At 38.1% G+C, this 15397-nt stretch overlaps 7 protein-coding genes across 7 annotated transcripts; 3 read left to right on the plus strand and 4 right to left on the minus strand.

The window, feature by feature from the left end:
• Positions 1-67: 67 nt before the first annotated feature.
• On the minus strand, positions 68-1842 carry BATDEDRAFT_13201 (DNA-directed DNA polymerase delta subunit POL31; the record flags this gene model as incomplete). The annotated part of the gene is made up of 6 exons (XM_006680917.1): positions 68-412; positions 563-1014; positions 1083-1217; positions 1276-1402; positions 1484-1605; positions 1719-1842. Coding segments are annotated over 6 exons (1305 nt in total), but the record flags the coding sequence as incomplete, so codon positions are not given.
• Positions 1843-2128: 286 nt separating this feature from the next.
• On the plus strand, positions 2129-4382 carry BATDEDRAFT_90829 (dolichyl-P-Glc:Glc1Man(9)GlcNAc(2)-PP-dolichol alpha-1,3-glucosyltransferase; the record flags this gene model as incomplete). The annotated part of the gene is made up of 9 exons (XM_006681159.1): positions 2129-2202; positions 2292-2370; positions 2473-2666; positions 2777-2933; positions 3029-3347; positions 3442-3578; positions 3656-3792; positions 3878-4033; positions 4137-4382. The coding sequence occupies 9 exons, from the start codon at positions 2129-2131 to the stop codon at positions 4342-4344; spliced, it is 1461 nt and encodes a 486-aa protein (XP_006681222.1). The 3' UTR covers positions 4345-4382.
• A 610-nt stretch (positions 4383-4992) lies between these two features.
• On the minus strand, positions 4993-6400 carry BATDEDRAFT_90915 (uncharacterized protein; the record flags this gene model as incomplete). Its single annotated transcript, XM_006681220.1, has 5 exons — positions 4993-5082; positions 5218-5332; positions 5412-5590; positions 5705-5816; positions 6252-6400. 5 exons carry the CDS (start codon positions 6398-6400, stop codon positions 4993-4995), a joined length of 645 nt encoding a protein of 214 aa, XP_006681283.1.
• Positions 6401-7092: 692 nt separating this feature from the next.
• On the plus strand, positions 7093-7665 carry BATDEDRAFT_13326 (TFIIH/NER complex subunit TFB3; the record flags this gene model as incomplete). Its single annotated transcript, XM_006680936.1, has 3 exons — positions 7093-7214; positions 7333-7485; positions 7557-7665. 3 exons carry the CDS (start codon positions 7093-7095, stop codon positions 7663-7665), a joined length of 384 nt encoding a protein of 127 aa, XP_006680999.1.
• A 1148-nt stretch (positions 7666-8813) lies between these two features.
• On the minus strand, positions 8814-9299 carry BATDEDRAFT_90914 (uncharacterized protein; the record flags this gene model as incomplete). Its single annotated transcript, XM_006681221.1, has 2 exons — positions 8814-9105; positions 9214-9299. The coding sequence occupies 2 exons, from the start codon at positions 9297-9299 to the stop codon at positions 8814-8816; spliced, it is 378 nt and encodes a 125-aa protein (XP_006681284.1).
• A 114-nt stretch (positions 9300-9413) lies between these two features.
• BATDEDRAFT_26939 (uncharacterized protein) lies at positions 9414-11441 on the plus strand (the record flags this gene model as incomplete). Its single annotated transcript, XM_006681032.1, has 7 exons — positions 9414-9550; positions 9648-10104; positions 10205-10435; positions 10516-10615; positions 10690-10928; positions 11020-11140; positions 11221-11441. 7 exons carry the CDS (start codon positions 9414-9416, stop codon positions 11439-11441), a joined length of 1506 nt encoding a protein of 501 aa, XP_006681095.1.
• Positions 11442-11541: 100 nt separating this feature from the next.
• On the minus strand, positions 11542-15243 carry BATDEDRAFT_26940 (uncharacterized protein; the record flags this gene model as incomplete). Its single annotated transcript, XM_006681033.1, has 10 exons — positions 11542-11729; positions 11827-12015; positions 12098-12640; positions 12723-12895; positions 12967-13393; positions 13453-13568; positions 13652-13842; positions 13930-14191; positions 14262-14946; positions 15045-15243. The coding sequence occupies 10 exons, from the start codon at positions 15241-15243 to the stop codon at positions 11542-11544; spliced, it is 2973 nt and encodes a 990-aa protein (XP_006681096.1).
• Between the last annotated feature and the right edge of the window lie 154 nt (positions 15244-15397).

The raw sequence follows: 15397 nt of genomic DNA on the forward strand, positions 1-15397 counted from the left end.
GGTTTATTTTGCAACATAGTGAATGCGACACCTCCAAATTGCTACTACATTGATGCTTAAAAATAGTTTAAATGCAGGTCCCAAACTCGACAGTTTTATAATCCAGCGTGGCAAGATTCACCAGTACCACAGTACCAGTGTTTGAAAATGAAGGTACAAGAATCACCCGAGTAGTTTCCAAAGTCGGTTCGCCATCTCCACATAACTCAATCACTTTGGTATCAAATTTAGTTTGGTTGCCAATAATGTATAGATGGGGTCGGACAGTGATCACCATTGGATCGTTTTGAGAAAACGGATAGCAGGGAAGCGTGTCAGGTGCCGTGGGTGCTACATGGCCCCATTTCAACACTTCAGATGCTAGATCTACGCCCTCTGCAACGTTTGTCATTTTGTACATGTCGTCAAGAGACTGTCCTGCATCCACAAGAATACTAATCATCGTGTTTGAGATGGTCATACCAATGTTAGAATTCTTGCCACCTCTTTATTGAATTGGTACATGAACAACCAATACTCTGATGCTTTCAAACATATCACAACATGCATTTTAAAAAGGAACTTGCCTTGTGCCTCCAACTGTAGCAGTATAGGGATTTGTCACCATGCTTAGACTTGTCAAATTGCATGCCGAGTGAAAGATTGACGAATGAATGGGCTGTTGGGGTAAAAAACTCGTCGTGGGGTCAGTAGCTCCAGGTACCACATCTACAGGCATGGATTGACCCACTGAAACCAAAAACTGATCTACTGTATCCACTACCCATTCATTGTACTCATTTGGATCTGGACCATGAAATTTCAATTTTGCTTTTTGAAGTGTTTCGGCACTGACGTGAAGCTGCGCCATGGTATTACCACAGATGACAAGACGAGAAATATGGCTGATTTTCAACTGATCTTGAAACGTACCAGACTCTCCTGTGAGAAAATCTCGAAGGAGTTCGTATCGCATATCGTATTGCCCATCCCCTTCGAAATTAAGACCACTCACAAGCGCAATCCACGGATGATCTTTTACAATAGTTTGGTTAGAGAAATTCACAAGCATGATTGAAATGGGTTCGAGATGCAGCTATAACATATATTGCACCCATTTATACCTGAATCAGTCGAGATGGGTAGCGGAGGTTGTGGATCAAAAGCAGCATAGCATACATCCAAAACCTGAAATTCGCCTTCTTGATTTTCAGATCCAAGCAAAGCAGCAATCACTCCTTGAAATATAAATGTGAGCTGGTTGATCTAGACATTAGGAAGCTACTCAAGACTCACCCGTCATAAACACGGTAGTTTTTATTATATCTCCAGTCAAAACGATCCGGCCAGATTCATCTTCAAGTAAAACAGCATCTTTTTCGCTAACGTACTTGTTTTTTGGAGTCGGTAAAGCAGTCCATTCCTACAAGATTGCATAAATCAGATTAAACTATGCATACGTCCATGTTGATTTAAATCAAAACTAGAGTATGCAGTCAAATACCTCTCTAGACACTTCGTCCAAAATATTTGGTTTTTCGGACATATCTAGAAAGACAGTTCCGATAATGTAGCACAACACTCCAGTTTGAACATCCACGACACGAGGCACATGCTGAGGTAAAGCTGATTCAAGAATCAATCATTCAACTGTTCAATGACTGGCAAACAGCGATCGCATCAACACACCCAACCAGACTATTCAAACTCGAGAGAACAGCATTCAGATTCAAGCGCACAATCAGATTGCTTACATGAAACAGTAGACCATCGTTTTTGAGCAGCAGCAAGAACTCTAGGACGAAGTAAATTCAAACGAACAAAATACAAACTGGCATACTGCGAAGCATAGTTCAAACCCTTGATGCTAAACTGAGTATTATCAGTATTTATATCAGTCTGAATTCTAAACAATTGCTGATTGTCATTGACGTCTTTTGGCCGAGTCAAAAGCGATTCACTAAAGAAACCAATCAAAAGTCAGTACAAATCATGCATTCTTCAGTAACACAACTTACTCTGCTGTCATTGACGATTCAACTCCCAACATCGATTCAAGATTTGATAATTTGCTTTCGATTCAATTTGATTGTATTCCTGAGGACATTTTATGGTATTGATTTTGCAATTAAAAATCAGACTTTCCATCATGGATGAACTTGTAGTTGTTTGGAGAGTGTTTGCTGTCGCTCTGTGCATAAAACTGCTTTTGGTTCCTTCTTAGTATGTAATCCGCTTGGTCTGATCAGTCATTATCTATTCACGATATTTTGATCTATTTATCAAACGGCTTATTCATAACATATCAATAGTCACTCGACTGATTTTGAAGTACATCGCAATTGGCTTGCAATCACTAGTAGTCTTCCTACTTCACAATGGTACTATGAGGTATGCTAGTTAATAAACACCATGACTTGAGGTAGATGTATTCGACATGTAGATTCGTATGTGTGTAAATTAAATGCCAATACTGGTTTATATCCGATCTAGTCCACGTCGGAATGGACTCTGGACTATCCACCATTCTTTGCATGGTTTGAATGGCTACTATCCAAAATAGCATTCTATTTTGATCCTGGGATGCTTCAGATCAATAATTTAAACTATGCCAGTTTTGAAACAGTACTATTTCAACGAATGTCAGTAATGGCTACTGAGATTGTTTTCTTTGCTGGCATTGTTAGGTTAGTAAAGTCGGAAATTTGAATTTATAATCTAGTTTCGAGTTTAAGCCGTCTTGTTCCCGCTAACACGCTTGTATTTGTATCTTGAATCGGACTGTAATACGATTTAGATTGTTGTATGCAATGAAGGTCCCCAAAAGTTATTTTAGTATACTGCTGGGACTGGCGTTTTTGAATCCTGGTATCTTGATTGTAGATCACATTCATTTTCAATACAATGCGTTCATGTACGGCATTCAATTGCTTTCAATTGCATCCTTTTTCGAGGTAAATTTGAACTGTCGTTTTTTGAATCAGACAGTTAGTGTAGAACTGAACCATGTGTATATGCGCTATTTTATTATAATATGTGTATCTGTCAGGGACAACATATTTTAGGAGGAATTCTGTTTGCAGTCGTGCTGAATTTCAAACATATTTACCTTTATCAAGCACCGGCATACTTTATCTATTTACTATCTGGGTATTGCTTTACAGGAAAATATCAATTTTCATTGTTGAGACTTTTTTCACTTGGAGCTGTAGTGATTGCTGTTTTCGCTTTATCATTTGGGCCATTTACAGCGCATTTACAGCAAATCATATCTCGTTTGTTTCCATTCAAGCGTGGACTGTGCCATGCATACTGGGCACCCAATTTTTGGGCATTGTATTCATTTGCAGATCGTGCACTTTTGCAAGGTAGTTTAGTAATAACATGTCGGATTTAGCCTTTTAGCTTAAAATTTGATGTTTAAAGCTGATTTAAATCCAACTTTACAATTCGGTATACTAGCTAGTGTTATTATGGGAAGAGATCAAGGCAGATATGTAGGATCTCTTACTCGTGGACTGGTTGGTGATACCAAATTCAGCATTCTTCCAATGATTACACCGCTGCATACTGTACTATTGACTTTAGCATCGCAGTTGGTAAGCTTTTTGAAAAACCCAAATGTAGCTGTTTTTTGGATCATTAACTCGACACCATTGCTTTGAATCTTTGATAGCCAATTTTAGTAAAGCTTTGGTTCAATCCAACCCCTGATGGTTTTTTGAATGCACTGATTCTATGTGGATTCGGATCGTACATGTTTGGATGGCATGTTCATGAAAAAGCAATCTTGCTTGTTTTGATTCCACTATGGTAAACACAATTCATAATTTAAAAGTTTGTTTTCAAGTCTGTCCTACATGCGACTTGTTGACAGTAATATACGTATATACCTTAGTTTTGTTGCCATCAATCGTAAATATGCTCGTTGCTTTTTGATCATGTCTGTTGCCGGCTATTATTCTTTGTTTCCGCTACTGTTTGGAAAGCAAGAAATCATCACAAAATCTATTGTACTATCACTTTATATGATGTTTGCCATCTGTTTTATCAGGTATGGTTTGACATGCATGTGGTATGCTTTGATTCAACTGTTGACTTGAGTACTAAGTTTGCATACGTGTATGTTGATTGAATCGCATACTATGGGATAACAGTCGTGCTGTCCGACCGTTTTCATTGCATCGTATTGAGCGACTGTATATGGCAGGGTTTATTCCACTTTTTGTGCACGCTGAGTTGCTTCATCCCATTGTGTTTGGGAACCAATTCGAGTTTTTGCCCCTCTTGGCAGTTTCAGTTTACTCTGCAGTTGGGATCATTTACTGCTGGATCATGTTTTATACAGCTGCCATGTCTACGTAATGGTCTTTAATAAATCAAACCACACATCTTGACATATCAAAAACATTGCCATGTTTAAAGTGAGCGTGCAACAGGTGCAGCCATATTCGGCTAAAATGAAACATGAATCATGTCAAAGTACAATACATTGTCAGTTCCTACTCCATTTACTGGACAGCATGGTTTAGTAAACTCTACTGATGCTCATGTTCAACTGTGTATCAACACCAAACACGTATTACAAGATCCAATCCATTGCCAAACATGACCAGTAACTATTGAATGATTGACATGGAAACAACCCCGTTGCATTCTCAGACGTGCAATTACTTTTGAATTAGAACGTGAATGTATTTGAGAGTTTAGGATACACCAAGTGAGTAAGAGTTTGAAAACAGGTGAATCAGTATCTGGATTGCAATGAATGAATCTGTGATCGTGCAATGTATGGCTATGCCAAATGAAAAAGTAGATTTAAAACCATAATGTGAGCATCATATGAATACTGTGAAGAATTGAAGGTGTCTATTAAAATCAATTTCTAATAGGTGCAACGAATATTTAACCATTGTTTCAAAGCAAAGGAAAGTCATTGCAAGATAAATAAGTGATCCATTTTACATGAATACGGCTGTAAACAGCATGATTAGAATGACTACATTGGGATGCCTACGCCCTGTTTGCATTGGCAAATATCTGATCAATAACTTCAGCATGTTCAGAACTACCAATAGTGCTTAATCGTTGAAGCACCGATGTCTAATGCATTGGATGGAAATAGATTGAAAATCAACCATTTATGAAAGAATGGTATATCAGGACGACACGTTGAGTGTTAGTTATATCACAAGAAACAATGCAGCAAAATGGTAATAGACGGCTGTGTGATATTACCGATTCAGTTTCAACTGGAAATGCGCCTGGCTCTTGAGTTATCCGTCGTTCCAAGGTTTCTCCGCGGACGGCGTCCAACGGAGATTCCAATCCAGTGCGCGATTTGACAGTAGGGCTAAACGTGGAACAATGAAAGCATGAGTATAAGCAATCTATAGTCTGCTATGTATTGTGATTCAAGCTATGTAATTTACGTGTGAAATGTGGAAGAATCGCCCTTGATCAATTCCATATGCAATGTAACCCTTAGTATAGAGTTGAGTTTAGTTTCTTGCAATAGTATTTTTCGAGAAAGCGTTTTTTGTCCTGCAGCCTCGGCCAGATTCAGCAACACAATTCCAACCTTTTCCGTATTTCGAGTTCCCACAATCTCCTACAAAATGAACGAGTGTCAGATTAGATATGAAAATCATCTCAAGTGAAACTGTAGATATACTATTTATGAATGAGTTTCATGAAATGTAATTAAATCACTTGCTTGTTTGACACTGATTCGTAGATCTGATGATTGTAGCATCATGTCTTCTTTTCCAATTATGAGGGTGACTTCAAATTCAAACTCGTTATTCCAAACCACTTGATGGTCCTTGACTGTTGATCTATGGTAAAGACCATTGTGATGGATTATAAATGAGTATTCAAGAAACACATTGTGCAGAGTTAGCAACAGCGAAGCTATCCACGATACATAAAAACGAATCAAATGCCATGGGTAATGGTTTGATGATCAGCAGGAATTTGAGTTGGTATGTGTAATGAATCCATAGATTTTTGCTGATGAATACAGCAGAATTGCATTTGCAGTCATCATTCTAAAGACTGGAACATGACAGACTCCAATTGATTAGATGGGTATTCAAGAGCCAATAGAGTTGCAGACTTGTTACAGACTTGTTGCAGACTCGAGCCATTTGATGTTTTTATCGTAATATCGTCAAAAAGCAGCATTGATAGCGAGTCTAGGAATATAAAATGGAATCAAAGCGCACAGTACGATATGTGTAGCAATGGTCGAATCCAGAAAGAATACAAACCTTTGAGTAGATCCTTTAGCAGCACTGCCAGAAGTTAGTTTCCATTTGGCAAAGTAGAGACCAGACACATAGGGCAAATTTGAGAGTTCGTGGATTGTACAGCGACAATGAAACTTGACTTTGCGATTAGCAGGAGTGAAGAGTGACATGATGGAGTGTTTCTAGTGCGAGTCAGTCAGCAATAGCAAATGATCGATTCCAAGTAAAAAATGAGTAGTTTGTGAATAGAATGGCAAGTTGCTTCAGTCGTTTCTATCAATACGCGCTCATGAGCAAATCTCGATGTTTCGCATTGGATGGCTCGAGTCACGCTCAGATGGATTCGCTGTCTTGTCTGCAAGCAATTCAAACTCTTACAAATCCACTGCTGAGATTTCTCATTCTCAACTTGAATTCTGCTTGCTTAATATTCTGTCAAGCTTACAGTCATATTCACGTGATAATATTTATCTTTTTACAGTCATATTCATGTATAACACTAAACTATATGATAATCTCATATTTGGTACTAATCTTATTGGGTAATATTGTTTTATAAACTCGTTAGTTTCTTTATGTTCATTCTTGTACAAAAATACAGAGTGAATCTTTACATCCTTGTTTCAATACATTCTACATTCTTGACATCTCTTGAAATATTTGATTTAAATCAAATATTGAGTGATTGATATGTAGAGTTGCATTTTTGAGATATGTTGAACTAGAGCGTATCTGATATTAGAATAGAGTTTTAATTAAAAGAAATCGTCAATCTCCAATAGCGACCGTTTATTCTGGAACAAAATCATCAATCCAAAATCGATACAGAAAAGTGTTTCATTTTGCGTGAATACGACTGTAAATGACTACTGCTGCTGGCATAGCTGATGGTGCTCTCGATAACGAGAGATGTCCAGTATGCAAATCAGACAGATACTTGAATCCTACTATGCGACTATTGGTCTCTCCTTGCTTTCATAAAATGTATTTGCTACTCTGTCATCACTCCATCCAACACATGGCTTATGTTGGCCATTCAAATGGCATCTTCAGTGTCTGGTTGTTGCTATAAGCTGCTTATCCATCCCATTCAACTTTATAGGTGCGAGTCCTGCATTAACCGTCTTTTTCTTTCTGGTCCTGCCCCTTGTCCAATCTGCAAAGTCACTCTACGTAAAAGCAACTTTGTGTCGCAAACATTTGACGATCTATATGTAGAAAAAGAGATTCAGATCCGTAAAAAGGTTGGCAGATAGTAAGTTGAAATACTCGTCACAACCTCATAGCTTCATGTCATGAGTTTAATCACTATTCAATAATGTATAGTTTCAATAAACGGCTCGAAGACTTTGCTGGCAATCTACGGTTGTATAATGATTATCTAGAGGAAGTCGAGGAAATCTGTAGGCTTTTTAATCCAACTTGGAGTTTGTAAAACTGCATGTTTATTCTTGAAACTAACACTTCAAGAATACTACTTTGTTTTTGATCCACAAGTATTCAACATGATCAATGATGTCGATGTACAGCAAACACAAGAGCGTATTGAACGCTTTAGATTGGAAAACAAAGAGATCATTGCTGCAAATATTGCCATCCAGGTAGATTGGATTTATGCATCTATTTCACCAACTCTTTTTGGTCCTGCAAACACTGCGTTGGACTTGTAAACCATTTGCTTATTTTTGCTATTATAGAGATCGGAGGAGAGAGCTGCGTTTCTTTTATTGGAAAAGGAAAAAAAAGAAAAACTATTGCGAAAAGAAGCTTATTTAAATCAAGCTCTTGAAGAAGAAAAGGCTAAAAAGCATGAGCAAATAGATATCATTAATCAGCTGGTATGTTTTGGATCTACTCAACGCATCAATCAAGGTTGATGATATACTAACACTTTTCAACAGGCATCGGCAGAATCGGCATCAGATGTGATGGACATTGTCAACAAGTCTAAACTAAAAATGGCACCCCAAAAAGGATTACGTTTTGCAGATGTTCATATTGACTTGAATATGGATAACGAGGATGATACTACAGTATACGACGTGTTGTTAGATGATGGTACTTATGAGCCATTTGACGGGCTGTATTGTGAGCCTATTTATTATGCAGCATCTATAAACTATACAGATCCGTAAGTACTGTATACATGCTGGCTTTTGGAATGTTTTGGATCGGATTTTTGAATGATTCAGCAGCGTTCATTTAAAGTTTTTGATCAACTTACACCTATTGTTTATCATTGATCAGTATGGCTCAGCAATTCAAGGTAGAAGGAAAGGCTATCCAGCTTAAAGCAGGTGGATACAGTGCCAGTATTGCACAACAGCGGGCATTATCCTCAGCATATGCTGGTATCTTTGTAAACCTGCCGAATTAGCACAGATTAAGCTTGATAACCACCATGATTTTGGACCAGTGTACTGGCAGCCTTTGTATTGATGGCATGCAAGCTATTCACAACACTGCCGTATTTAAGCGAAATAAACTCTTATCAAGAAAATAGTTTATTCGACATGAATACTAGAAACCGAGTGGCATCGGATCTGAAATGATATTTCGATTATATACTAGCTAGAAAACAGTTTAAATCAGACTATGCGTGTCCAGCTCTGTCACTGTAACAGTAGTGACCTTTTTCGGAGCAGCAATGACCGAGACTGACTCGACAGCATCTTTTGAATCCGAAGCAGTATCTGAATAGGCTTTACCGCGGCCAATCGAGTCGATGATCTCAAGCTTAGGCATCACAGCAGCCAGACGACTGTATCGCTCTCGTCTGTGTTCTCTCTTTTCTTCCTTTTGTCTATTTTTAGCCTTTTCAACCTTTTTCTTATGCAGCTCTACTTTTCGCCTGTGAAATCCAGTAAGAAAATCTCTGCAGCATCACATATTGAATTGGATTGAAAACTGTTAGAACAGCCAAAGCAGCCTGATTCAATCAGACTAATCAAGTGGATTCCATATCAACTCAAGAATAACCCACTTGCGAGCAGTTTCGTCAAACTGGACACTTTCCACTTTAGGTTTGGCTGGCTTTCTTGCTGGTTTGAACTTTTTTTGATGTTTCATTGCGGGCTAAATAAAAATTTCACTTTGCATCGATTTCATGTGCATATTTGGGCGAAATTTATTTTGCCCAAATAGTAATTTGGCGAGTTTTGACTTGATCTCAACTTTCACATAATGAAGCGACATGCTGCAGCAGTATTTGTACATGACGGTACGGAAAGTGACAGTGATGGAATAGATGATGATAACCATTCAAAACGATCTCGAAAGGATGAATTGATTCTGGAAATCGAAGGTTCTGATATCAAGACGTAAGTAGGCTGGATTTCAATACAGAACACCTCGAGTATGCAGACTTGATTATGCATCCATGTTCTAATCATCACACACTGAATACACTAAACTTAGTCATGAGGACGGAATCAGGAAAATTAAAGACAATACTACTTTAGTAATTCCGCTGATTCGACAAAATGTTTGGAGAACCAAGGAATCTCTGACTGCAACAAACAATTCATTGGACTGCATCAAAACTCCTGAACCCGAGGCATCTCGTCCATTATTTCCATCAGAGCAACAGCTAGGATTTGGATTACAGGTCATGGAAAAGGTTGCAATGTCGACTACAAACAATGCATCGGATCTGCCAATGGAAGTAGATCAAAATGTTGAGCCCAGTCCAAAATTGTCGATTCAGGAACAAGCTCTCAAAGAAATAATGGACGAGGCAGATGGGAAAAAACCAGTCTCTGAATCCATGCAGATTCATATACCCATCTTGGCACAAAATGCCGTTCCAGGTGCTGCAAATCTACAATCAGATCTGGAGAAATATCGACATGATATTGCACTTCGTCCAGATGAGGTACATAGGATTTCTTATTTGACTGGGTATTGCTTTATATATAATGTGTTGATGGTTTGACTGATTTTACACCCTATTTACCATACTATTGAACCACTAGTGTACGCTGGATGATTATAAACGTGTGCCCATTGATAATTTTGGAGAGGCAATGCTGCGTGGAATGGGCTGGTCCGATGGTAAAGCTATTGGGAAAAATTCAAATGGGCTGCTAACTCCTGTTGTGGTAAAACCACGACCACATTTGCTTGGCCTAGGAGCAACTCCTGCTCCAATTCTAGAACATAAACAGAAAAAATACATTCGTCCTGGCGAAAAGCGACTGCCTGATGTAAGATTACCATGAATACTGCAATACCTTTGTTGTCTCATTGGCTGAACACTTTTATTGTCTGCATGGATGAATAACAGCCTTTAGCAGAGCCCGAGATTGTCAAATCTACCAACGTCCCAAGAGAACGAAAAAATAGCTCTCATGACAAAGTTGGAAACACCTCGTCATCACATAAAGGTATTGACTTGTGAATTCTGTAAATCTCGGCTGTGTTTTGCAATGAGTTCTAAATCATGTTATAACTATTATAGATGGAATTTCTGCAGATACCATGGTACAAATAAACGACGGGAGATATTCAGGATTAAAGGGAAGCGTTGTTGAAGTCAAAGAGAAACCGTCAGGGCATGTAGTCAAGGTTAAATTAACAAAGAGCCAAGAAATAGTACGTGTATGGAAAGATCAAGTGTCTGTAGTAAAAACAAGCTCGCACTCTTTCCGACACTCTGATCAAAACACTATCTCATGGCTAAAAACCCATATTCGTGTAGTAAGTTGTTTGATTTAGAGTTGACAAAGCAATTTATAGTCATATCGCTATATGTGCTAATGCATGGATCGTGATCAATTATTTTGTGTAGCGAATTATAAGCAAATCGTATCGAAAAGGACGATTCTATAACTGCAAGGCAGTGATTGATGATGTACTTGGAAAGGAAGAATGTGTCGTACGTGTAGATGGCACTGGAGAGCTTTTGGATGGTACTGTTTTGACTCATATTACTGCGTTCAACATCAACCACTGTTTACAATTTGCATTCTAACAAGCTCATGACTTGTAGATATCTGTCAGCGTCATTTGGAAACCTATATTCCAAGTACAGGAAAACGTGTTTTGATTGTAGCGTACAAGGATCCCTCTTTTAAAGGAGCGGTTGCGACACTTTTGGAGAAACAAAATGATAAAAATCTAGCCATTGTGCAATTAGAAAGAGATTTTTCAATCGAGGTAATAGCATTTGTATTGACAGGCTACTTTTTATATACAAAACTGCTAATTTGACTAATGCCTTTGTTTTATTTGGTGATCAAGACGGTAGCGTACGACGAGATTGCCGAGTTTGTCGAATAATAAAATCCTTGTCAAGTTTCTATTTAATTTACTAAAATGGCAGAATAGCAGCGAAATCTTCAAGTGCCAATTGTGCATGTTGGCGAGTTAAACTATCGCTGTCGCTTTCACTAGAGTATTGAAGTTGACGGCGTAGTTTTTGAACTAATTTCATGGAAAGCACTTGGATCGTACTATGGCCAAGCGCCCGTACAAGTGAAATGATTATAACTACAGATCCTATAGTTTCAGCATGATACATGGTTGAAAAAAGGGCGGTCAAGTTCAACAGTAAGTTTCCATTCATAAAATAAGGTATCAGTTGTAATGTTTATACCTCGTCGCGCTTCGGCTTCTTTCTCTAGCTGCAATACTGTAACTACGTAATCCGTAATCTGTTCAATAAACGGGATAAGTGAAAGAGGGGCAGTTTCTGCAATACGAGACATGAGCGACAGAGCACTAGCTCGCATTTCCTTTTCAGTATCACGCATGACAACTAGAACCGCAGGCAAAATCACTGAAGCTAGTAGTGGCATTAAATAAAGAGGATGAGTTTGATCTTTCAATTATTTATGACTCGTTAAAAAAGATACATTCAAGCCTACCATGTTTTGGAAACACTTGTCCGCTGCGTTGGATCGTTTGCATGAGCGCTTCTCCAATGCGTAGACGATAATCCATATCAAACAATGATTTATCTGTATATCGTTTTGAAATCAGCAAAAGAGTCTCTGATGCGTATACATCAGTCAGTGTGCTTAGCCCTTTGACAGCATTTAAGTATATAAAACTGTCTTGATCCTCCAGCATATCCAAAAAAATGGTGATAATGCTATCCAAGTGCTCCTTGCTTACTGGTGCACGATCTAATACTAGCTGGCGCATAATCGCCATTCCGTGCGCTCGAATAGGCAGCAAAGGATCAGCCAGTTCCTTTAATGCATGTTTAAAGTCTTGGCTTTGTTTACGCAAGGTTGCATCTTGCTCACTAGTATCAGATTTTAGTGAATCTGAATGAGCAAATATTGTGGTTCGAACATCTTGTGTCATTCTTTGAATTGCTTCGTTTTCGTGCAGCGTTAGTGTATGTATAATGATTTTGATTTCGGAAATCGTTTGCTTAGTCTCGAGGTCAGTTTCTACAGAATCTGTCAATTGATGGAATGCACACATGTAAGCACAACTGCCGTAATACGGATGAAAATTATATACTTTAATTATACTACTTACTGCTAGTAAATATCTCTTTAAGAAGAGTAAGAGCCAGCGATATGCCATCAACATCCGATTCAAGAAGCGTGTTTTTAATAAACTTTAAAATTTGGCTTGTGTTATGCAATAGTTTGTCTCCAAATGTATTCATCATGGCAATGATCATTGCAGCATGTTGCATATGAGCAAAACTACAAAGCATAAAAGTCAGTAAAAACGCACTCGGCCTTACAGAATAGATTATTGCAGAAATTCAACTTACTCTGCACTACTCATAGAGACTTTGCTAGTTAAACTAGTATTCATCTCATCAATCAAAAGTGTGTCAGATTTTTTTGCAATCAAACTGCCTTGAAGAAATAACAAGAACAATTCGCCCACAGCAACCGAATTATCGAGTTTGGATATAAACATGCAAAAAAATTCTGGATCTATTAAAAGTGCCTGTCCTGTACCGTCATCAAAGTTTTCTTTTTGAAAAGCAGTAAACTCGATACCGCCATGATCACTGTGTGAAATGGTCGCCACGATTTTGTTTGCAGGACATATGCAGATATCATACAAAGTCTGGGTCACATCTTTTGTATCTGAAAGTTTAAAGTACGTATCAAGTATCTGTGCTATAGTAGATTGAATGGCTAGTTTGGAGGCTGCTGCCTTTTCATACATATAGTACAAAATAGGAATCACTAAATTCAAGTAAAAAATGAGCGACATTGATAAGCTGATTTGAAACTGAAAAACACACCTTTTTCAAGCGTTTTTGCCAAACTGTGACTAGGCTCACATCCAGATATTAGTCGTTCAAGACTGCGAATAGATGCCTCCAAATCTAAACTAGTCGAAATAATGGTACCTTTTGCACTACCAAAATCATTTAAAGGGTTAGATCATGCATAAATAGGCTAGTATCAACAATTTAAATGATTGGGAATATGGTCCAGTACCTATTATTTTTATAAAAAAATCGCATCAGCGGTTCAACTATAGGATTGATAAATAATTTTGTTCCCAAAGAGGGACTCTTGATAACAAATCTAGATATTGTAAAGCTTGCTGTGATGGCTGATGTTTTTGAGCCTGTATCTTCAGCAGTGATTAAATCACATAGCTGTTTTGAAAGATTCACAAAGTACACCTTTATTTTTTCAAACAAATTGATGAGTTCAACAGTGCTTAAAATTAGACATTGTACTGGATATGAATCAATACTATTATATCTTACCTGTTTTGAAATTCCAGTGGGTGGAGTTAAAAGCAGCCGTGTAACGTGTTCAAGCTGTGAAATGGTTGGTGTAGACGACATATCGCTGTTTGCCTCCATTGGAAGCAAAAGTGTAATTAAAGCTTGTACGCCATTGTTTTTCATGATCAACAAGGAAAGATACGCCGAAACGGTGCTACGTAGCCATGCTGGACAAGGAGGATAATTGGGTAATCTTGCCAAAAGAGAGAGAAGAGCATCCATACATAGACGAATTCCAAGTCTAAGTTCAATACAAATTAAATTCTAGTATATGTATCAATGGTTTCAGATATAAACTTGATAAGCATTACCTTGAAAAACACGAGTTGGTGAATTCTTTGCAGTCAGTTGAATCCATACATGCTTTTGTGGTTTTGATATCTAAAGCTGATGCAGCAAAACCACTATTCGATTCAAGACATTGATCACTAGAGTGATGAGTTGATATTGTTTCGGTTTGTATTGCAATAGCACAAAGTAATGCTGCGGCCAGATATTTGCGTCGAAGTAAATCTACCAAATAACTTGCTCTTTCAGAAAGTAAAATTCGCACCATTGTTGCCAGACATTCACCAAACAAAAATGTGTCTAATGGATTTATGGGAGAAGCAGCCTCGGCTGCATTTGGACCTTGTGGCAGTTTAAAGCCAAGTTGTATCATTTTAGACGAGTATGAATCTAAAGATGGAACGATTCCCCAACAAATAATGATTGGCATGAGAGTCTCGATTGCAGATCTGTCTTTGAAACCATCAATAGACTCTTTAGAATCATTTTTCAATGCTAGATCCACAGCTTCCAGAGAGTTTAAGCATGATCGCACATAGCGTGCCTTGACGAGATTTAAATTGCATTCTGCTTGAGCAGCTGGTTCTGGTTTGGACAATGTAGTCAGAGTAAAGTCCAAAGTTTCAAAACAGTCAAGTTGCTTGGATTTGGGATTAGAAACTTGGTTTAATCTCAGCGCCAAAGTCTCTGCAAATGACTTTGGTTTAGCTAATAACAATTAGCAGAAAGCACAATCAGCTATTCTGAATTCATTCCAAAACAACTCCGAAATGCAAACCAGCAGTTGCAATATCAAAAACACAAACCAGTTTTGGATACTGGCAGTAAGGCATGGGATGATCCGGCCAGAATCGCAACATCATTCAAGCAAGTTCTCAAATCAAGATGGCAAGACATTGACGAAATAGGATTGTGAATGTGTGCACTTGTATCCTTTTTTAAGCAATGACTGGAGTTTATCTCATCATTTGTGGTGTCGATAGCATTCAATTCAGCTGAAGACATGATCAGCCTTGCAATGGGTTTATAGTTAATGACAAAAAGAATGAGAATATTTCAGAATGATTTTGCTGTTTTGAACTCATTCTGGTAGCAGATTGTTGTTTAGCATTTTGGAAATGTTGAGTCTTCATTCGTAAAACTATACGATTGTTGCAGG

Source organism: Batrachochytrium dendrobatidis (assembly GCF_000203795.2).
Source record: "Batrachochytrium dendrobatidis JAM81 unplaced genomic scaffold BATDEscaffold_11, whole genome shotgun sequence".
Taxonomy (NCBI): Eukaryota; Fungi; Chytridiomycota; class Chytridiomycetes; order Rhizophydiales; genus Batrachochytrium; species Batrachochytrium dendrobatidis.